This window comes from Alligator mississippiensis, chromosome 4 (assembly GCF_030867095.1).
Source record: "Alligator mississippiensis isolate rAllMis1 chromosome 4, rAllMis1, whole genome shotgun sequence".
Taxonomy (NCBI): Eukaryota; Metazoa; Chordata; order Crocodylia; family Alligatoridae; genus Alligator; species Alligator mississippiensis.
In genome coordinates this window covers 180934127-180956865 of record NC_081827.1, presented here as the reverse complement: position 1 = coordinate 180956865, position 22739 = coordinate 180934127, and the positions used below count along the sequence as shown (strand labels likewise).

The following is a 22739-nucleotide window of genomic DNA, read 5'->3' as shown; positions in this document are numbered from 1 at the left end:
TGTAGGGCCTGTGTTTTACATGAGCTGAGGATTAAGTCATAATGGTATAACCCAGAGATTTTTGCTAGTGAACCTGTACTAAATTAAACAGATTTGTAAAGTGTAACCAAAAAATCTCCCTTGAAATGTACTGGCTATAGCTAATAACCAGCATGTTGGGATTGTTACCTTTTCACCTCACTAAGCTCCAGACATGTGCTTGTTTTTCCAATCAGAGTTCAAACCTACTCAGAGTAAACTGCGCACAACAGAGAACAGAATTAGCTCTAGGCAAGATGCATTGCAGATGCCCGTGTCTGAACTCTGAATTGAACTCTTGTGGTATGAGAATCAAGCATGTAAGATTCATAGGAATTAGTCTCTCCACTATCACCTCCAAGAAAGCAATTCAAGCTTGCCCCTCGGCAAAACTGTATTTCCTCAGCGGAACTTGGCATGCTGAACCAAAAAGTATCTTGGACACAGAAACAATTACATTCTCACTGCAAAGGAGAAGGATAATGGATTGGACACACCTGGATAAAGCTACCTGCTGGCTCCAAAGAAATCCGTACTGGTTCAGTTCTAGCACAGATCTTTATTGATTCATTAAAGTTGGCTGCAAGCCAGAGTTTCACAGTGTTCTGTCAGCTTTTTAATGAACTGATAATAAAGTTAAATATAAATTTTAACTCCTAGAACTTTTTCCTGAATACAGAAAGAATGAGTATCATAAAACTATAGACTCAGTACAACCAGAAATTGCATGTTTATTTTCAAAAGAGTTCAATTTCTTTTCTATTAATTCACAGATAACAGCAGTGGTTGTGGTGGGGGGGGAAGGTTATTTATTGATTATACAAGAATATTCTCTATGTGTTCACAGAATGGGTTTCCAAACTTAACCAGTAAAGTTACAGTCACTGTTCCAGACAAGCCCATGGCCAAATGATTACCAGCTATGACAGCCCACAGTGGAATCAGTGATGGAACAGTCGGAGGTTGGTGTGAATGAGAACAATTTCCAGTTCATCACAGGCTTCAATCACAACCTGGTCAGCAGTTGAGCCAGACGGGGCAGCAATAAACTGTACTCCACTCTGAACAAATTTTTAATGAAATTAAAAGTTAGTGAAGAAAAATAAAAACAAAGAGATGAGTTGTGTAGCAAGACACCGAACTACGCTACAACATCAAAGTCTCATGGTCTTCCCTGGACCAGACTGCAAACCTCACCTCCCATATTTGTATGACTAGTATGCAGGAGCCACAGTCACAGAACAAGGACTGTATCATATTAAATTGTGTTTGTACAACATGTATTAAAAAAAAAACAACCCCCCACCCCCAGATTCAGCCTTTAAGAACATACAGTATAGCAAGTTAACCCACATACATTGTTCTGAACTTCTCCCCCTGAATAAGAGTTCATCAAGGAGTAAAAGTCTTGCAACATTTGTCACAAATATTTTTCTCCATATTTTTCAACTCTGTCATATTTCAATCCTCCTTTAACTCTATATGAATGGGTTGAATGATCGTTATTCAACTCCTGTTCTACTGAGACCCATATATATCATAAAAATACGATCCAGAATGCAGCAGTTCTAGTCAGCATTTTTCGCCCATGGCAGGTTTAAAATGCAGACACATTCCATAGTGGTTTGCATGAAATTAAAACAAAGAAAAACCACCCAGGCATTTTTCTTAAGTAACTCTGACATCCTGACTGCTCAATGATCTTACCCGCTTAGCTCTATCTACATTATCCCTAAAAGGGAAGAATGCATCCGAGCTGAGGGAGACTGCATTCAGTTTGCCAATCCATTCCTTCTTGTCTGCTTCCGTTAACTGTGCGGGGACCTCCTCAAACACTGCCTGCCATTTAACCAGATCATCACCCTGAAGAAATAAAGAGCCAACTTAGCTTGACAGCATTCACTTTTTTTTACTGCTTTATGGCTATTAGACAGCTAGAAATGGCTTCTGGGCTTTCCTCCCAGCAATGGTATCTCTTTTATACTCACGTTAACATCTGTTCTATAGCCCTCATATTACCTGGTGCTCTGCAGTTGGGAACTTTACACTGAGAATTATTAAATTTTAAGTGAGTGTGGGAGCTGATTACTGACTACTAAAAGGAAGATTACAATGCCTTCTGCATCATTATAATTCCCTTTCCCCCTTACTATTTCTAATGCCATCATGCTTGCTTGGCCCATCTGTGCTATGACTTTCTGTGTAAATGCCAGCACACAAACAGGATTTGGTATACGACTTAACACATCTGACAAACAGCAGCTTAGCTTATGATTCACCTTCTTGAACTGCATCAGTCCAGCTCCCACCCCCTTAAACAAGCAATTGCTCTTGTAGTGATGATTCACTAGGTTCCCATTCCAGCTGTTGGTTTTATACTTTAAAAGGGCATATTATTTACTGAGCTCATCACTGCTTACAACAGCAAAGTCAGTTGGATTCTGAGAATCCAAACAGCCAGATACAAAAACTGCTATAAGCAAGTAAAAATAAAGTGAAAAAACCTTCAGTTCTGACAATACTTTTAACTCTTTATTTTCTAATATCCAGAGTAAAATAGATGACTGGGAAAGACTGTTGGTTAAAAAAACCAGTGCTTGAGGCTTCAAGTTCTTTGGAGAGATATATAGAACAAGTTTCTTCATGTTGCAATGCAACCAGGTATATAGAGTCCTCAATAGGAACCAGGAGAGTCTGGGTTCAATACTTTGCTCAGCTATGGATTTAGGATGTGATATTGGACAAATATTATCCCTTCTTACTCCAATATTTACTCCAACACTTTGGGGCTCTGTCTGCAACATATTACGAAATTGTCCGATGCCTTCAACATGCCCGTAATTGAGCCCTGTCCGGAAGTCAGCTCTTTAGGGGCTATTTTATCCCAACTGTCTGCTACCTTTAGCTGTGCAAGTCCATGTCTGTTTTAACATCATTCAAGTCCTCAATCTCTCAGCTATGACCACCAGAAAGGATAATAATTTCAGAGGTTTTGTGAGGTGGACATTTTGCCCTTAAAGAACTAGAGCGAGACCCTTATTTTTATCTGGGCTAGTTTTCAAACTCTAATGGCATGTCCCTGATCAGTCTGTGCTTTTTGGTTCAAATGGCATCAGCAACTGAACCCCAATAACCATGTAGTCAGCCAGCACTCCCAGTTTTCCACCTCCCTACAGAAGGTCTGCAAGAGGATTGGCTAGTACCTTTAGTAATAAAAACAAGCCAAGTATGGCCTCAGTCATGCTCTCCCACTTCCTAGAGTGACCAGGGCTAGAACAGCAGCAGATGAAGCACACTTACGCGAGGATGAGACCAAGGAGTGCCTCATGTTATACAAGAGCAAGATCACAATGTCATGCAACTAACTGCAAAGTGAGATGTGAAGGTTTTAAACCCTTCACGGGGCATAAGATTAAAAGATGATAAGAAATTATGATGGGAGGGAATGGACACTAAAAAGAAAAAAGGAATCATTGCCACACTTGGGTCCTCTCCTGAATAGCCTTTGAGCATATGAGAAGCACCGTCACTCTGTCAGTGAAACATATTCTGGGTCCTGAAATATTAATGTATTAATACTGATCCCATTTAAAAAGCTGTAGCTTTTTTTGCAGAAGGTTGTGGCCTGTCTTTGAGGACATCCTTGTGCCTTACCTCACCAATGGTCCCAGTGACATACTGATCAATGGCATTGGCGATCTCTGCTCTCTTCACTCCAGCCTTGAACTTCATGGAGAGCACCCGTGGGTGATGTCTGAGCCACCAATGGTTTGCCTTGTCACCAGCAAGACGTGTGCAGTGAATTCGGGACTGCTGGCCAGCTCCAATCCCGATAACCTGAAGCACATATTGAACGTTGTTATTGAAAATCCAGAACTTTGTTATTGAAAATCCAGTACATCTTTGTGAACAACTGTCCACATCAAAGCAGCACAGTTCCAGAGCAATTATAAACATTGGATAGGTGCATGCATGTCCTCCCAGCAGTTAGTTATTTCCCCACTAAAGCAGAGGAAAGCTTGGATCACAGCCTGTCACCTGATAATAAAGTGATGGGGACGCCAGAAATACCTAAAGTCCCTCCCCTGCAACTTGTTTATGAGGCAAACTCCAGCATTTGTAATTTCTGTGGTCTCCATAATTGGATTCCTCCTGTGTATAACAAACAGCAGGATCAGGACCCAAGTAATTCAGGACCCAAGTAATTCATATCGGCACAGAGCAGATTAGAACAGATTGAGCCCATAATGTCTTACCACCTTTACTAGAGGGCTCCTTATAGTTACATTTCCCCTTCATCCCCAAATTGTAGTTCTCTCTTTTAGATTGACTTAGTCCAGGCACACAAACTACTTGGCCCACCCTGTCCTTGATGTGGCTTTCTTTCCCATCCAAGAAATATAAATGTTTGCCCTAACCAAAAGGATAAGCAGACTATAGAAACCTATATATAGCAAATGTTGTCATACACCCTCTGCAAAAGGAGCTAAAATATTAAACCAAAAAGGTTTGATGTCATTTTGGCTTTCATTTCAAAATACTCACTACAGTAAAATGAAAGGGGCCAATGAGAAATTTTAAGCATCAGACTTGTAAAGGGATATTAGAAAGAAAGTTCAGGTCTGCGTCTAGGCCACCCATGTTTTTGTAATCTTTCAAGGTGCTCATATATCCCTGTGATTGACACACTATAAGTGACTAAACAGATTAGGTGTAATTCCTTTTGTATTATAGATTCAAAGGCAGTCAAGTCTTATAAGAAAGAAGATTAGGTACTCTATGTGAAGGACCAGGCTGTGCAGCCACCACATCCTGAAACTTCAAAGCTCTGAAGCTGTCAATGTTTTCACTGTCATCTGCCAAAAGGAAAAGGATTTTAAAAATAGTTGTGCGCTACACCTAACTCTTATCTAATGGGACTGGAGTGTGATGTAAAACAGACATGCTGAGGGGAGAATAGAGGCTGTTTCTAGGAGAAACGTTTGAAATGTGACTTTTCCAAGTAAGCTAGAATGACAGGAGCTGTCTTGGCTTTCCATTATTTTTCAGCCCTGCTTTTTGTCAGACAAATTCTTTATTCAATGGATATCTTACCTTGGTCACTTTTTCACTTGGGTGTACCACTGAGTTATAATTTCAGGAGAACTTTCTGCTGTTCTGTAAGCATTGCTACTGACTTGTGTTGCTTAGCTAAGTGTGTCAAATGTTCACCACAACTAAACCCCAGCATACCTACACCTGTCTATAGGCATTGTCTATGCTGCCAAGGAAATAAGCCCCAACCATCTGCTCTTGCTTCATACATCAAACTACCTTGATGGGTGACTGGCAGCCTGTGCAAGATCTAGGTTTCCAGTGTGCTCCACAGCAGCAACTTGGAGTGCCCACAGTGTGTCCTTACAACCTCATTTCTAGGATGTATGCCTGGGAAGAAGCTGGACAGGGCTTGTTTCCTGAGAAATGTGACTGAGTATTGTGATACCCTGCTATGGAGATATGGGCTAGCATAAACCTGTAACCTTACAAAAAAATCAGAAGGTATCATTCAAGAAAGCCACTTTTTTATACAAACATAGATGCTAAATTCCCCCAAAATAAATGGAGCAGTGAGTGATTGTCTTTGAGAAATAAGATGCCTCATTTTTTAGAAGTCTTGTAATCTGCATACCACTGGCCCCCGCTGGGATAAAGTTGTGGCAATGCCCCCCTTCAGGAATATGTAAGCTCCTCATTTTACAATATTGCCCTGTGCTTTTACATCTCAATGAATTTAAAGAGGGCAATCCTGTAATTTGGGCAATATCCTCACGCCAGCCCCTTTGCAAGGAGGGACTGTGGTGTAGGACTGAATGGAGCAGAAACCAGCGAAGCTACACTGCATCTGAATACGGCTAGGGCTGGAATGCAAAGGCCAGGTTTAATTTTAGCACGTATAGTATCCTGAACATCTTTTGAAACTGGTTACTTTAGGTTGTGGGTCCAGAAGACTTGAATCTACACAGATGGTACCAGTAGTGTGCCTGCTAGGCCCACAGCCAAATGCCATGTCCTCTGCTCCCTGTCCATCTTAGGTACTATTCTGGCTCCCATCCAAAGGGCATCTGACTCCTTACAGTCTTTTTATGTACCCTTACCCTCCATGTGCGAGGGTATCCTATTTCAAGATTTTGCAGGTAAGACCCAGAGAGGCTAAGGGACTTGCCTAATGTCAAGTGGCAAGGGCAGTTACTGACCTGTCCTGAGTTCCTACTAGAACTATTCATTGGACCATTCCTCTCTAACCCTCCCTCCCTGTATCTTCAGTGGGACTCCCTGCAGACTGGGAATGTAGTTTATCCAACAAGACTCATGGACACACAAACCCAAATGTTGCACACTTCCTGTAGCCCACATGCACAAGGGCAAGTAACTTCTGTTTTATGTACCAGCAAGATATAAAATTTCCCTCACTCGTAACCATCATAACACAAGTGGGTGGGTGTGGGGATGATGAGAGAAAGAGGATTTAACATTTCGTGTATGAGCCAGTAACCTTCTGCAAGCTTTGAAAAGCTGAACACACATTTTTATGACTGGACTCTTACTATTTCAAACCCAAAGCCTGCAGGAAAGTGAAACCCATTTTCTTAATTTCTTCCTCCTTCCATTAAGCTGAGATTGAATCACTAACCAGACTTGCAAGTGTGGGTCATTACTGTGGAGACACTGTGCTGAGGCCAGCGGTTCTGGCCAATGCCTCAGACTTTCCAGCTCAGCTAGCTGCAACAGATGTTATAGTCATAAAGTCAAAGGCTGGGATGAAAGAAATTAATCATTTGCCCTCTCGTTCATCAAGATGTTGTGACTTCACCTCTTACCAGACCCATAAAACATGCTGCAAGATACCCTCCCCCAAAGAGTAAATGAAAGATTCGTGCCACTGCCTAATATCATATGCTCTTAATTAACTCACTTCAATTAACACTGGCCTTCGTTAATAAATGTATGGAGTTGACTATCAACATGACTGTTATGCATAGTCAGGAGTTTAACTATTCTATTTACTCAGTGAAACTATTTCCCGTCAGTGCCTGCCCCCACCCTCGCACATCTTTTCTCCTAGGCTCCAGGCCTGCAGTGAAGCCTCTGTGCAGGGAACCCTGACTGAGTCAATGGGATACTATGTGGGTGCAGGGTTCGATACTTCTCCAACTTCAGCAGCAGAGCTTATACATTTCCCAGGAAACTCATGTAGTTTAGCCACACTTTTGTTGAGTTTAAGGCCAGAAAGGCCCACTACATATTTCATAGATTTCACAGATTTCATAGACATTAGGGCTGGAAGGGACCTCACAAGATCATCGGGTTCAGCCCCCTGCCCCAGGGGCAGGAAGTCAGCTGGGGTCAAAGGATCCCAGCAAGATAAACGTCCAAATGTTTCTTAAGAGTCCAGAGTAGGTGCTTGTACCACCTCTGGGGGGAGTCTATTCCAGGCATTGGGGGCTCAGACAGGGAAGAGGTTTTTCCTTTATGTCCCACCTAAAATGGTCTTGGAGGCGTTTGTGACTGTTGGACCTCGTCATTCCTTGGGGTGCTGAGTCTGACCAAGTCTGACCTCCAGCACCTCGTAAGCCACTAAATTTCACCTAGTTACCACTATGCTGGGCCCAACAAACTGGGAGAGAGAAAGGGGTCTTCCAAGCCTGGAACATGTACCCCTGAGGATCTTCAAGATTGTGGGAAGTGGTAAACCAACAACTGAAAAAAGAAGTCTCTCCATTTCAAACAGCTGTTGCATGCACTCCAGCAGGCCAGGACATGGCGGAGAAGCAAAACACTCCTTTTAGTCACAGTGGTGAATAAGGCTTGCTCACCATGGTGCTTTTACTGGTATGTGTATTGGGCACTGGTCTTCCACTAGGCCTTACCTTCAGCTTGCGGCAAGCCAAACAGTACATACTACAGAAACTAAATATGATCAAATGGAGCCAGTGCAGAGCAGCTGCAAAAGCCTGCCATTGCAGGGAACCCCAACAAAGTGCTCTCACATAGGAAACGGCTGTAGAGAAGTAGCTCTATCTGTACAGCATGTCCTAAGTTTGGGCCCTGAAGAGTTGTGGACATATGGACAATCCCCTCCAAAGAAGTGAAGAGGGAAACAGGATACAGGGGTACAGGAACTGGCTAAAATTTGAGTCTTCTGTAAGACGGAAGAGCTTCTCTGCAGTTTTCTCACATTGTAGGCAGCCAGGCCCTCTGTATGGGTAAAGGAAAGAGCTGCTGAGGAGAAAGATGCCTTCTGGAACTAAAGCCATCTGATTCCTATGTAAAGCTTCAACTCCCCTCATGGCCTATGATCCTTTTATATGTCCTTCCCTCCCTTAACTTCACTTTTCCACTCCAGGTTCTCCAAGAGCCACTCAAAATGTTATATTTTGTCGCAATTTAAATTTTGTAAAATGATGAATACGGTGACCTCTGGTTTATGTGCCAGGTAAGAATTAGCTAAACCTTTGTACTTAAATTGGACAGGTCAAGCCACTGAACATAGCTCTGAAGTATACCAAAATGTATTAAAGCCACCTTTGTGACACATTAATTGTTATATCATTTGTGTGGCACAAAGGGCACAGAAATGGCTGCTTCATTGCGTTTCTTTATGACGCGCTGTCTAGAAACCTGAAGTGTTTAAAAAGAGAGAGTATAATTAGAGCTAGTTAGGAACTTCTCCACAAAATGTTTATATTTTTTTTTTCAGGAAAAGGCTGATTCAATGTAACTCAAACTTCCCCTGTAGAAAGTACAGGGTCTTCATAAAGTTCTTGTGCACATTTAAACTTTAATAACTTAGGTTGTAGGTATGATAGAAACAATCTGTAAACGGCATTTAAAAGCAAATTTATTAAAGTTTTAGCACAACTAGAGTACACAATGCTAGGCTTCGTAAGTAATAACAAATTTATTCTTAAATAAGACGGAGCTCTGTGCCACTATGCTCTGAATGTATGACAGTTCCTAAATGATGGTTTCCCAGAGAAGTGGATAGGCGGAGGTGGACCAATTGCTTGGCCAACTCATTCACCTGACCTATCGCCATTGGACTTCTTTTTATGGGGATATAGTAAAAGTTTAGTTTACTTGTCAAAACCACGTTCTTTGGTGGAACTCAGGGCTAGGATCACCAATGCAATTAGTGCAGTAACTCTAGAGCAACTGGGAAATATTTTCAAGGAGCTGGAAGATCAGATTGAGCACTGTATCATGATGGATGGTGGTTATGTTGAAGTCTAGCATTGTGTACTCTAGTTGTCCTAAAACTTTAATAACTTGGCTTTTAAATGCCGTTTACAGATTGTTTCTATCATACCTACAACCTAAGTTACTAAAGTTTAAAAGTGCACAAGGACTTCATGAGGATCCTGTATTTATTTAGCTGAAACTTATTCAGAAAGGTTTCTCAGGTCCAGAAAGGAATTTCTGAGCAAAACAAGAAATACTCACTGCCCTCCCCCAAGAGATCCTTCTAACAGATTCAAACCACAGCTCCAATCCCAGGGCTATTCAGTGTGTCTCTTCTGCTTTTTTCTTTAAAATATTAGAAAGGTCTTAGGGTTTGTGTTCCATATTAAAATAAACACTGAAACCTCATTTTTTCCCCAAAAAAATGAATTCTCATTTTCTCACCAGGCCTCTTTATAATCAAGCCTTTTAGGCTTCCTTGGGCATTTATTTTACTCTGGACTCCTGAAATACTTCAATTAAGTTTATTAAGGCCAAAAATAAATGTGCACAATACAGGGAAATATACATAGATATCACAGATTTCTAGGGTCAGAAGGGACCTATTAGATAACTGAGTCCAACCTCCTGCTCTGGGCAGGAAAGAGCACTGGGGTCAAGTAACCCCATGTGGTTGTTCAAGTATCAGAGTTCACAGAAAGATGATATGTGAATCAATAAACTCTGGAAACCACTTGTCTAAAGCGAGGGTCACCAACCCATAGCCCGTGGGCTAGATCTAACCTGTGGAGCCACTGGATATGGTTTGGGGAGCTTCACCAGTATTCAGTGTTAGGGGGTTTCACCTGTGCTGAGCTGTGACTGGGCACCGGGGATTTGCCATAGCTAGGTGGCAGCAATAGCAAAAGCTGGGTCCAAGCATTGGCTTGCCTCAAACCCAAGCTGGGTCATTTCAGCCTGCCACCACAAAGAGGGTACACACTTGGTCTAAAGCAGAAGAGATTAAATTGCTGTATGATGAGGAGAAGCCAAGGTGCCACCTCTCAGCATGACTCCTGCGCTGGCAGCAAATGAAAGTTATGTGGTACGTCCAGATCAGTGGTTCTTAACCAGAGTGTTGGAGGAATCTGGGGAGCTGCCAGGACCTTTGAAGGGTGCCCTGAGATGTGAAGAAATAGGCGAGATGCGAAGAGATAAGTAGATAAACTCAGGCTCACTACCTAGGTGATCCTCTGCACCCGGTGTCTGGCCCCTTTGCAAGGAGGTAAGCACTGTAACATATAAATTAGTTTTTTGAAATAGGGAGCCACTCAATTCATAAAACTGATAAGGGGTGCATCAAGCCCAAGAAGAGGTGCCGAGTCTGGAAAGGTTGAAAACCACTGTTTCAAAGGATCTTAACAGGTTATTCATGCTGCTATGGACATACCTACTAATCTTAGTATGCAACAACTTAAATGTGAAATTCTCAATTAAGTTCTGGAATTGAAAGCCAAAATATAAGCCATCACAATATGAGAGAAATGTGAGGCAATAGCTGGAAAAGTCTAAAAATAGTTAAATACATTGGTTTGTTTTATATTTAAAATACTATGCAGAGAAAGGGGAAAAATTTAACTGCTAATTTTTAAATTAAGTAGTGACTGCATCATTAAACAAAGAGTTACCCTAACATGCTGCACATTATAATGCTTGGTTTTCCCATTGCTGAAAGGCAGACAGGGGAAGTAAGAACATGCTTATTGCAATTAGTGACAGCTGGTTTCCTGCAAATTAAGTGACACTCAAGTCCATAAACACTCTTTCCCATCCTTTCCTTTCCTAAGCCTCATTAGTACAAGGCACCTGCTATGGTTGTAGTGTCTATTCCAATTATAATCCTCCAAAAAACTGAATTGGTTGAAAGAAGCGTAGATAACTGATGTACAAAAACTCCACTTAAGAAAACAAAATGAGGGGTGAAAGTGAAGTATCCCCTTGACCAGGGGTGGGTAACCTATGGCCTGCAGACCAGATCCAGCCCATGGCATCTCAGGGAATTGCTACTGTAGGGGGGTGGGTCACAAGCAGAGGCCCACAGTGCCAAAAGGCTGCCTACCCCTGCCTTTAGCAATTAAAGACAAAGTAAACAGAGCAAACTCATCTCTTCAAACTGGCCCCATATCATCTTGGTACAGTTCATGTTTGATGCCAAGAATATGTCCTAAGTCAGGACTGTCCAACTGACAGCCTGTGAAGGCTGAACTTGCAGCCCACAGGCTCCTGCCTAGATGCCACCCTGCTATCGCTCTGGCAGCAACAGCGGCCAGTCTCCTGGTTCCCGGTCTCTCCTCTGGCTTGTTTTGCGCTCACCCCAGCACACTGAACAGAGCATGGCATGGGGAACGCAGGGTACGGCTGGGTCCGCACAGGTATGAGCTGCAGTAGGGGGAGTGCAGGGATGCAGTACAGAAGGAGAGGCATCCATGCAGTTCTGGTTGGTGCAGCACACATGGCATGCAGCCCCCAGCCACACAGAAATTGCACAGTCCCACCCTAAATCACTATGAAGTAGGAATCAAGCATTTCTTCCTGGCTTTTAATTATTTTTGGGAGGCTTGCGTTGCATGTTCCACATAGAAATACTGATCTAAAGATCAGGAAGATGATCAGGAAATTAGTTATCTCTGGGCAGCACTGTTTTGAGAATAATCTGAACAAGGGGACTTCTCAGATAGGTACGTTGTAGACAAAGAAATAAGACCTCTCAGTGTATTTCAAAAACTAACACCAGGCAATGCCAACCCTTAAGTCCCAGAGGACATCTCATAGGTTCTGAGGCCAGAAAGGACCATTTTGATCTATTCTGACTGCCTACATAACCAGCCACTGAATTTCACTCAGAAATTCCTGCATCAAGTCCACGACTTAGCCTCTCTATAATAAATATATTAAAATAAATGTAGGCTTGTGCTGTACATTCAGAAACAGAAGCATTTGTGTCTGGGTAAGATATTTCACTAGTTAGCAAAATAAGGCCTATTCTAATTACCTAGTTTCTCATGTATGACCATACCCTGCTTACATTTGGTACATGCATTACTACAATCATTACAGAGACACCTGCAGCAGCACATCATTGAAAAGGCTTCAGGGGCTGGTGAGGCTACTACTATATGGAGGGAAGTGAAGATAGTAAGGCTTTTGTTCCAAGGCTGCCAAAATTAATGCTTTCAAAATGGAGACCTACTTAAAAAGCCATAGGGAGAGGGGCAAAAAATACCAGCTTTCCAAACTAATGACTTGCTGTGTGTTATATGGCTCTTGCACCAGAAAATAATGTGAGGTAATGAAAGAGAATTTTTTTTCAACCGTGTGTAGAGACAATATGATGCATGAAAATGAATACCCTTGAGTATCAAACATATAACATGTACCTGTGAGAGTAACTAAAGTTAGGAATGTTCCCCATTTTGATTCTTTATGATGTACCAAGAGCCAGATAGTGCCCTTTGTCCCCAGCTTCTCCCAATACAGAAGACATTCCTTGGTGAGAGGAGAATAAGTGAAATGATGTATAATAGAAAGTAATAAAGAGGGGAAGAGATTTTTAGTCTGTGTAAAACCCTTTTGGTATTTAAACCCAATATTGAATAAATATTGGAAGAAATATATATGTATTTTAATATTCATACCTTCCAACTAATTTTAAAGTGCAGCATTACACAACACACCTGAAAATCCCTTCCCACCCTCCATCTTAGCTTCTTAAAATACAAATGATCTTATCATTCTTGATATTCCAAAACTTAGGAAAACAAGACAAGACTATTGCTCTTTTTATGTGAATAAAAGCACAACACTACACAACACCCAGGCAGCTGAACTTTAGTAGAAAAACCTACTCAAGCAAACATCACCCCAAAATACCCCACCTGGATAAAACGTCTATATATGAAGCAAATGATTCAAGGCCTGATCCTGATCCTGCAAACACTTCACATGAGTAAAGCTGAAGTACTTAAGTCTTTGCTAGCATGAGTTCCCATTTTCCAAGACTATCATCCAGTACCGTGTGTGGAGAGATCCAGAGTTTCTGCTTTTTAAGGCAGCCACTTGAGAGCTACAGAACATTAGCTACTGTTCTGAATAATATTGTCTAAGCTAACTTGTTTAATAGTTTCCTGTACACTAAGCGATTTTACACCTGGTGCCTGACAATGACTACTTCAGGCCAGTTTGGCTGATATGGTATATTCCCCCAAGCAGCCCAGTTTGGTTACCTGCCCATTCTTGGCGTAACAAACTGAATTGGATTGGGTGTACTTGACAGAGATGCTGGCAACAATCAAGTCTCGGGAAGCAGACTCAGGCAGCTGAAACAACAAAAAGCAGTAATAAACGTGCCACTTAAACCGCAGATTTATAATGCTTTGCCATTGGCTATCAATCTGCAAGACTAAGCCCATTGCAAGTACAATTTTATATTACAGCAAAAAAGACAACAAAGATACCCTATTACCAATACAAATCGGCTTGGTCTAAAAGTTATAAATGAATAATTTAGGTAGTAATGTCACCAACTCTTTAAAAGACAACACCCAAAACCAAGCTTGATTCTTGGCAGATAAGAAATGGGTAGATATTTTAATAATACTGGCCACAATCCTACAAATACTTATGTACTTGCTTAATTCCAGTTGAATTCACTGGGACTACCCATGCATTAAGTATGTGCTTAAATATTTGCAGAACTAGGGCTGTCATTTGAAACACATTTATACATTTTACTTTACAGTTAATCTGCTACTAATTTGTTAAACTGTTCTCCACTTATAAAATGTATCATCATCTCACCTCCAATCCCATGGCTATTTATGCATTTACCTAGGTCTGTTTCTTTAAGTAAAAAGCAAGGGCTGCAATTCTTTAGGTGCATGTAATTGGCTGTTCATTACTCATGTGATCTTTAATGACTAAACTAAATCTGCATGGAATAGAGAGAGCCAAGTGTTTATGCAACAGTGTAAATAAATAGGGCTATTAAACAATGACTCAAAATGAGATCACAATGGTTGCTTACCATATGGTTGCTTAAGCATAATAAAAAACAAAGTGGTATCTTACTATTCATACAAAATACCAGTATTTTGATACATCAGCAAAAGAAAAAAAAAAGGACTCAATCCAGTTAGTTATATTTATGCAAGTAGGTACAAAGAAGACAATTTCTCTCTGTTTGCCTAAATAAGACTGGCCAGGACCTGAGCATCAAGTTGTTGAACACCAAGTCTCCCCAAGTGCTTTAAAGGGTCTTAAAATAGAATCCCTCCACTTTTCCTATGTAAAACACACAAATCACTCCCACAGTGTTCAAACTGATCCTTCATTACTTATCTTCTACTTACATTTTTATTTTTGGTAACAATATTCTTGAACAGAGACTGGTCAATAACCACATTATTCCTCTTCTGCATGAGATGCAATCCATAGAGGGTTCGAATCTCATTCTCATCTGGCTCATAATAAGGGTCCATCTAAAAGTAGACAGATAAGTAGCATTTCATACTTCTTGGGCCTTTCTATCTGGCTTCTGCGAACAGTTTACACATAATAATATGTAAAAACCCAAAAGAGATGACCTGATAAGAGGGAGCACTGCCAAAGTATCAGAAGCAATAATAGATAAATGGAGCCAGCTATTAATACCAAAATAATAACCTCACTGTAAGGGACATGCACACTGGCAGAAAAATACAAAAGTCCATATTGCAATATGCAAAGATATGCATGCAGAAATGATTTAGCTGCACCAACATGCCAGTTGGAGAAGGCTACCATCTCTGTAAACTTCTCCGATCTTTAGAGCACCCTGCAGGGGCTGTCCACAGAGAGCAGGTAGTCTTCTCTGGAAAACAAGCAGAGCTTTGAGCAGTGATTCTCAACCAGGTTTGTGACACCCTGGGGTGCTCTGATATCCTTTCAAGGGTGCTGCAGGATGCCACACAATGTTAGAACTGTTAGCTTTATAAATTGTTAGTTTTACAAGATAAACCCAGAGATTTCAAAACAGAAAGCCATAGTTGTGGACTTTCTGATTTCTTTTTGAAAAAGAGTTAAAAGTAAAAGCTGGCATTTTCTAAGGAGTGCCTCAAATCTATCCAGGGATGCTCCTACTCTAAAAAGGTTGAGAACCCCTGGACTAAAAATGTCTTAAATGGTCAGAATGGAGGGACAGGGAAGTCCCTCTACTAGGAACATAACTTGCAGAGAGATTCATTCAGGGTTTGTCTATCCAGGGACATTCAGGAAAATTTATCTGCATTAACTAAAATTTATCTGCAGTTGCAGAACCCCTGGCGAAACTCTTCCATAATCTGTGGCACTCTGGAGAAGTCCCTGAGGACTGGAAGAGGGCCAATGTTGTGCCCATCCACAAGAAGGGCGGGAGGGAGGACCCAAGTAACGTTAGGCCAATCAGCCTAACTTCCATCCTAGGGAAAATCCTAGAAAAGTTCACTAAGTAGTCTATCTGCGATAAGCTTGCAAAGGGTAAGATTCTGAATGACAGCCAGCATGGCTTCATCGCAGGCAGGTCTTGCCTTACCAACTTCATCTCCTTCTATGACCAGAAAACTCACTAGCCAGACACATGAGAGCAGGCTGACATTGTATACCTAGACTTCCAAAAGGCCTTTGATCTAGTATCCCATGATGGTCTCACGAGAAAATGGGAGGATTGTGGGCTTAACTCCAAGACAGTCAGGTGGGTGAGAAACTGGCTGCAGGATAGGACCCACAGAGTCGTAGTGCACGAATCTGTCATCCTGGAGAAAACTGGGCAGCAGTGTCCCACAGGGGTTGGTCCAGTACTTTTCAACATCTCTATTAATGATTTGGATGTGGGGGTGAAGAGCTCACTGGCTAAGTCTGCAGATGACACCAGGTTATGGGGAAGCACGGTCACACTTGAAGATAGGTTACTGATACAGACAGACCTAGACATGCTAGCAAGTTGGGCGGATTGGAACCTGATGTTCAACATCGAGAAACGTAAAGTGCTCCACCTCGGGACGAGCAACCCCCAACACACCTACAGGCTTGGTGGCACCAAACTGACAAGCACCATGAATTAAAGGGACCTGAGGGTAATAACAGACCACAGTATGAATACAAGCCGGCCGTGCAATGCTATAGCCAGCAGGGCAAATAATACTCTGGCATGCGTCAATTGAAGCATCTCCAGCAAAACCAAGGAGATGATTCTTCCGCTCTAGTCAGCACTGGTGAGACCGCAGCTGGAGTACTACATCCAGTTCTGGGCACCGCACTTTAACAAGGACATGGACAAGCTTTAGAGTCCAAAGAAGAGCCACCCATATGATCAGTCTTACGTGGCAAGCCATATGAGGAGAGGCTGAGGGATCTGGGACTCTTCAGCCTGAAGAAAAGAAGGCTGAGAGGGGACCTGGTAGCAGCTTCCCACTACACTAAGGGGTACATCAAGGGCTTGGTGAGCAACTCTTCACCAGCGCACCCAAGGGCAAAACTAGCAGTAATGGCCACAAACTCCTGGAAGACCGATTCAGGCTCAACATTAGGAAAATCTTCTTCACAGTCAGGGTATCCAGACTGTGGAATAAGCTCCCTCCAGAGGTGGTGCAAATCACCTAACCTGGAAATCGTCAAGAGGAGATAGACAGTCACCTTGCTGGGGTCACCTGACCCCCAGTTATCTTTCCAGCTTGGTGCAGAGGGCTGGACAGATGATCTTCCAAGGTCCCTTCTGGCCTTATAATCTATGAATCTATAAAACTATAGGTGCAAATTTAAAGCAAACTTGGGCTATTGACATATGTTTGTGTGTAGCACCACAAAAATAAAGCACTGTGGGGGTGTCCAGATGTGCACAACTCTCTGGCCAAAGCACTATAAAGTCACTTCAAATGGTGTGCTCTCCAGCCAGGGAGTAATAGGGGAGTGCTGCTCTACTTCCCCTACCCCCAGGGAAGTCTGTCAGAGAGGCAGCAGTGACAGAAGCCATTTTTGTAATGCTACAGATATCATGAACCTGTAAATGCTCATTTTTTGTAATATTACAAATGTAGCATGTGTCCATGCCTAGGTAAACTTCAATAAACTCCTGTGTAGATATTATTCAAAATTTAACCCAACTTATTTTACTATAGAAGTCAAATTCACTATAAAAGTGAGTCAAGTTAAGTTAAATAAAGGTGGCTTGAATTCCAAGTAGACTGTTCACACAGAGCTTTAATGCAGTTTAACTAATCCATTCTAAAAGTTAAAATTAATTGACTTGAGAATCCCCATGCAGACAAGCCTGCAAGCAATACTTACTGCTGCATCCTTGCAAAACTGATTTCATTTAGGAAATAATCTGCAGCTGAGACTGCCTGTAATTTCATCCTTGCTTGCCTGAAGCACCTGAGCCATCTTTGGGTGGCCACTGAGAGTAACGGTTTGAATCTGGCTCATCAAAGTCCTGAATGTTTTATATGGAGCTGTTGAAGTTCTTTGCTTACCTGTGCATGACAGTCTCCCAAAGAGAGATGAGAATAAGGGCTACAACAAGGCAGTGACTATATGATAAAATCTGCCAGTGGTTCTGCACTGGAGCCAGAGGACCTCTGAACTCACAATCAATTATTGGACACTTGTTCAACTGCATGCTATGGGAAACAGGTGGTATGGGACTCAAGATGGCCATCTGACACTTCATTTGGCAATGCTGTCTTAAATCTTTCCTGACAAGTGTTACTAAAACAGTATGGAAATGTATGTTATCAAAGGGCATAAGCAGCATCTGCAGCCTGATTATAACCACAATGCATGGGTTAAAAGGCAATCTTAAGAAAATGGCTTGCCATTGTCACTGGCTTGTGAAAGACAACATGAAAAGCTTAAGGTGTTGACATGTCAAATTGCTTCCGATGATCCTTCACGTATAAAATGAAAGAGTTGGAGAACTTCATTTTATAAAGAACAAATTTATGAAGACAGTCCATTGACAGGAACAGAAGGAAGAGAGAGGACAGGAGGATGCAGTATAGAGGTTGGGACTTTTGTTTCAAAAAGGGACTGTTGCTTGCCAGAGCGGTGGTACTCAGACTATGAACAGTTATGGAAACATCATCAAAATATGTTTCATGTTCAGACTTTCCCAAATTCTATATGAGAAATAAGCACTCTCTGAAACCCTAGATCCCCACACATGCTGGGTGTAAATCCAAATATATTCAAAGGGCATGGGGAAAGATCATAGAAGAAAAACAAAGCAAGGATTAAAAACAGAGCCAAGCTGTGTATGTGACTATGAGAGACTGCAAATATTTCCCAATAGGTAGAATACCAACCTGGAGGACACAGTAGCCCCCATTTTTCTTTTTGGATAGGATTTTGAGAGCTTCTTCCTCATAGCCTGGAGCCACCACACCATCAGACACCTGCAACACACATGGAGTATAAGCCTCTAAAGGAAAACAAACTACTATACTTCCTCAGCTTCTTCCTCCAAAAAGGCATCAGAGGCCTGAAGAAAGCCAGTCAAAACCAACAGTAATATCTCTGTTGACTTCCAAGACCTGTGGCCTCAAGGCCCTGAAAACATTGACACAGGTTAGCAACTTGGCACAGAAGAATGATCCCGCTTGCAGACAACAGGAAACTCCCATGCTTAGTACAGTATATCCAGGATGTGACAGTATAGATAGATATATATTAGTATGTGCAATTCCCTTTAAAAAAAACCAAACAAACAGAATTCCCCCCCCAAAATCAATAGAACCGTTTCCTTCTACCCCCTGCTTTGCCACGTTCCCCATGTCAAAGTTTAATCTCGGCATACAAAAGATATTAATTCTCTGTAATTACATAATACAACCATTTTGCATGCTGTACACAAGACTGGTATTCCCTCTATAAATTCCTAACAGCCCATCTCTAAATCTCTGAAATCCAGAGCCATTTGCAAACAAAATGATTTGCAGCTTTTAATCATTTGCAGATAGATTCTGTCAATCTATCTGCCTTTTTAGGCTAAGAAACTTGGAACTTGGCAAGAAAATCTTTTAAAAAAAGGGCTAGGAAAGCATTTGTGGGAAAACAGAATTAAGATCCATCTATATAACGGGACCTTTGGCACCTCATATTCTCACTGCTCAACAGAAAGTACAACAATAAAGCTTTCTTTCAAAATCATTCACTGTTTCAGACAGTGATTCCCTTGGGAATACAGAATGGGATCATATCATCCCAACAGTGCTTAAAAACGAAACAAACATTTAATAACTACAGGCCTCCAAAGTAATAAAAAGGGAAATAAAGTAATTCTTTTTCAAGCTCACCTGAACCACCCAACAATCGTAGGAGAAATATGGTCCAAAATATTGTCCTCGTGAACCAGTCAAATGAGGTAATTCTTGCTAAAGTAAAATCCTTTTAAAGGGCATGAAAAAAACCTCTCCTTCCCCTCTTTCCTAAATAGTACAAAACAGCCTAGAATACATACCAATACCATTTGTTGATGTATTTATTTAGATTTGTTTTAACTTCCATTCAGGGCAGTCCTTTAATCTAAACACTTGTGCAATATTCTCAGTTATGCAGGGAACCCAGAGGAATTACAAGTACTATATGTTTATAGGCTAAATAAAATCACAGCTAGTATCAACAGATAAAGCAACACTCTAAACTCCCCTTGCTCCCAGAAAGGAAGAGACAGTCTACTCTGGTGCTAACAGGAATTCCCTACCACCTTCATCAATAAGCCACTCCTACAATACAATCATAGTTTCTTTATATGGGCTTGCTTAAGTGATAGAAATTGTGACTGTAACTTGGACGTTAATAAGCGGATATACACTAGTTTTCATATCTACCACTACAGTTTACATATGAACCATGGTATAAATGCTGGAGGGGAAAAGAGACTTTGTGCAGTCTGAATGATCAGATAGGTACAAACACATACAATGGACCAATTAAAAAAAAAAAACCTGCATGAAGGAAAATGCCATTACAGTCAATGAAACCATGTAGAACTGTGTGGCCTTCACATCAGAATTACTCCCTGATGTTTTACTAACCTCTCGAGAAATTATTTTAGCAGTTGGAACGTCACAAATGTCAGAAAGAGCAATGAAGTCACCGAATGAAGACATCCGATCAGCACCTATAACATATTTTGAGGCAAGCTGTTCATTTAAGACGCATGAAAAAAACCCACAATCACTTGCATGCCTCAGCTTATTTTTGCAAAGTTTGTTTATTTCATCCAGAAGCAGGACGTGGTCCATTTCAGAGGAGTCACAAGACAGGCAGTATCTATGTCCGTCTCCCCTCTAGTAATTTACCTTAAAATCATCTAGTTACAGATTTGCCTTCTGTGCCCTTCTATTTGCAAATCCTCTTTAATTCTGTAGTTAGAACCAGAAACAGACGGTAAAGCATTTTTTAAAGTTTTAGTTTATATTAATGAACCAGTGCAAATTAAAGCAAAGGGTAAAACAGCACAAGATGACATTACAGAAGATTTCCTATTCAGCATAGTGAAGGCATGTCAGCTTTCACTTGCAACCATTTGCCCTTCTAATCATTTGCTCTTTTTGTAACAAGCTACCAAGAATTCATTGTCTGTGTATAACCGATAACCAAAAGGTGACTCAAAAGTGAGTGAAAAAGAGATCAATGATATTTTTTCACTTCTGAGACTGCATTTAACAACACTGATCTTCTCACATAGTAGAATGACAAAGAGGGAAATCTGAACTAGTGAGGTGCAAGGGAGAAAGTTTTTTATTTTTCAAGGAGGTGAGCACACTTCCAGCTCCAGTCCTTGGGTGTGCACAGACTCCTCTAGCAACAACAAGATTCCTTCTTGTTTTTACAATTTTACACTTTAAGGGCTTAGAGTGGCAGCAGGGCAGCTGCCAGGTGCAGGCCATCCCTGATGAGGTAGTCACATGACCAGAGGAGGGCCGTGTGATTGGAGAAGGGGGCTTAGCAGCCTCTGTTTTAACTCAGGCTCTCAGAGCTGAGCCAGTAGTCTGCTGCTGGCAGCTAGAACAACATGACCTGGCTGAGCTGCTGCTCAGAACACCCTGGAGGTAAGAGTGGGAGCTGTGGGGAAGATAGGAGGCTCCTGATCCTGGGGTATGACTGAAAACTACACCCTTCTGGGGCAGGATAGCATGGTGGGTCCACCCATGGTGGGGTGGTCTCTAGGAAATACCATGCTAGTTGCCTCCCCAATGATGGGTGAGTAAGGGGAGCCTTATAGCCTGATCCCCCAACAACTTAGTGAATAGCAGGGAAGCAGTAGGGCCAGGCATGTTTTCAGACACCTGAGCCTGTGGGGTATAAGACCCTGAGGCCCCAGGGAGGGGGGTGTAGTGAGAGAACAGGCTGTGCAGAGTAGGGCCACAAGGGCAGCCTGAAAGACTGCAGAGTACAGTTGCAGGGAGCAACCTGAAGGACTGCACTGGGGGCGCACAGAGTACGGCTGCAAGGGCAACCTGGAGGTCTGCGTATAGGCCAGCCCCACAAACACTACAGGGAGCTAGCCCCAGGGAGGGATTGTGAGTTGGTGCCCCAGTGAGAGGGTAGAGGAATAACCCCAGCGAGGGAGTGAGTGAGCCCCAGTAAGGGGATGTGAGTTTGGAGCCCAGTGTGAGGGCACAGTGACTGCAAGCTACAGTATGGATTGAGAAACCCATGTGAGACTCTAGAGCACGGGTCATAGTCTGAGGCACTGTAGCAATATGGATGCCATCTGCAAGGCATAGGATACAGTGTAGAGCAGGTCGGAGCTGTGCATGCCCTAGGCATCGGGGCATGTAATGGGCAGCCTCCTACACTTTACAACAAGTAACGTAACAGCAAAATGTGGCAGAGAGGCAGGGCAGACTTCCCTAGACAGGTGGGCAGGCCAACTTTCAACTGGCCTTGTATCGCCTGCCCCCCCCCTTCAATTTTGTCTGACCTTCCATTGCATCCACACTTTTCCTTCCTCCTTTAGACCAGATTTAAGGACAGGGCTTGAAGTAGTAAAACTCACTTTGAAAAAGAGCAATTCTTGACTTGCACCCAAGTCCCTTTGGAGATGAACAGACAGTGCATTTAATCAGAAATCATTAGAATCCTACATAGGTCTATCTCTTGCTGTTTGGTTATTCTAACTACCAGCACTGTCTTTCAAAGAGAACATGTGAACTACAGAGCACGTTTTTTAAGAGTAGGCACTAGTTTGTTCTCAGCTGTTTGCGTAGATGATTTCATTACTTGCCCTCCTACCTCTTGCTCGTGCATATGCAGATGCCAAAGGCGTGAGAGTCTGGTGGAAGTCATGCACCATACAGACTTGAGCCTCTTCCAAGGTAAGTGGTATTCCAACAGCAGCACCTAGTGGACAAAATAAGCAAGGACAGCTAGAGAAAATAAACCTGAAGATGTTTTAGGCCAACTACTTCCTAGTACAGCTTGCCAAGGCAAGCAGTCAGATACTA

The 22739-nt window shown here is 42.1% G+C and overlaps 1 protein-coding gene across 1 annotated transcript in view; it reads right to left on the bottom strand.

Moving 5' to 3' along the window:
• Positions 1 to 724: 724 nt before the first annotated feature.
• Positions 725 to 22739, bottom strand: part of ATIC (5-aminoimidazole-4-carboxamide ribonucleotide formyltransferase/IMP cyclohydrolase) — a 40961-nt gene continuing 18946 nt past the window's right edge. The window contains exons 9-16 of the mRNA XM_014594232.3: positions 22528 to 22635; positions 20322 to 20407; positions 18591 to 18680; positions 14625 to 14753; positions 13500 to 13592; positions 3673 to 3855; positions 1726 to 1881; positions 725 to 1079 (exon numbers count right to left, since the gene is read on the bottom strand). Coding sequence (XP_014449718.1) covers positions 960 to 1079; positions 1726 to 1881; positions 3673 to 3855; positions 13500 to 13592; positions 14625 to 14753; positions 18591 to 18680; positions 20322 to 20407; positions 22528 to 22635 — 965 coding nt within the window. The 3' untranslated portion in view covers positions 725 to 959. The remainder of the gene's footprint in view (positions 1080 to 1725; positions 1882 to 3672; positions 3856 to 13499; positions 13593 to 14624; positions 14754 to 18590; positions 18681 to 20321; positions 20408 to 22527; positions 22636 to 22739) is intronic.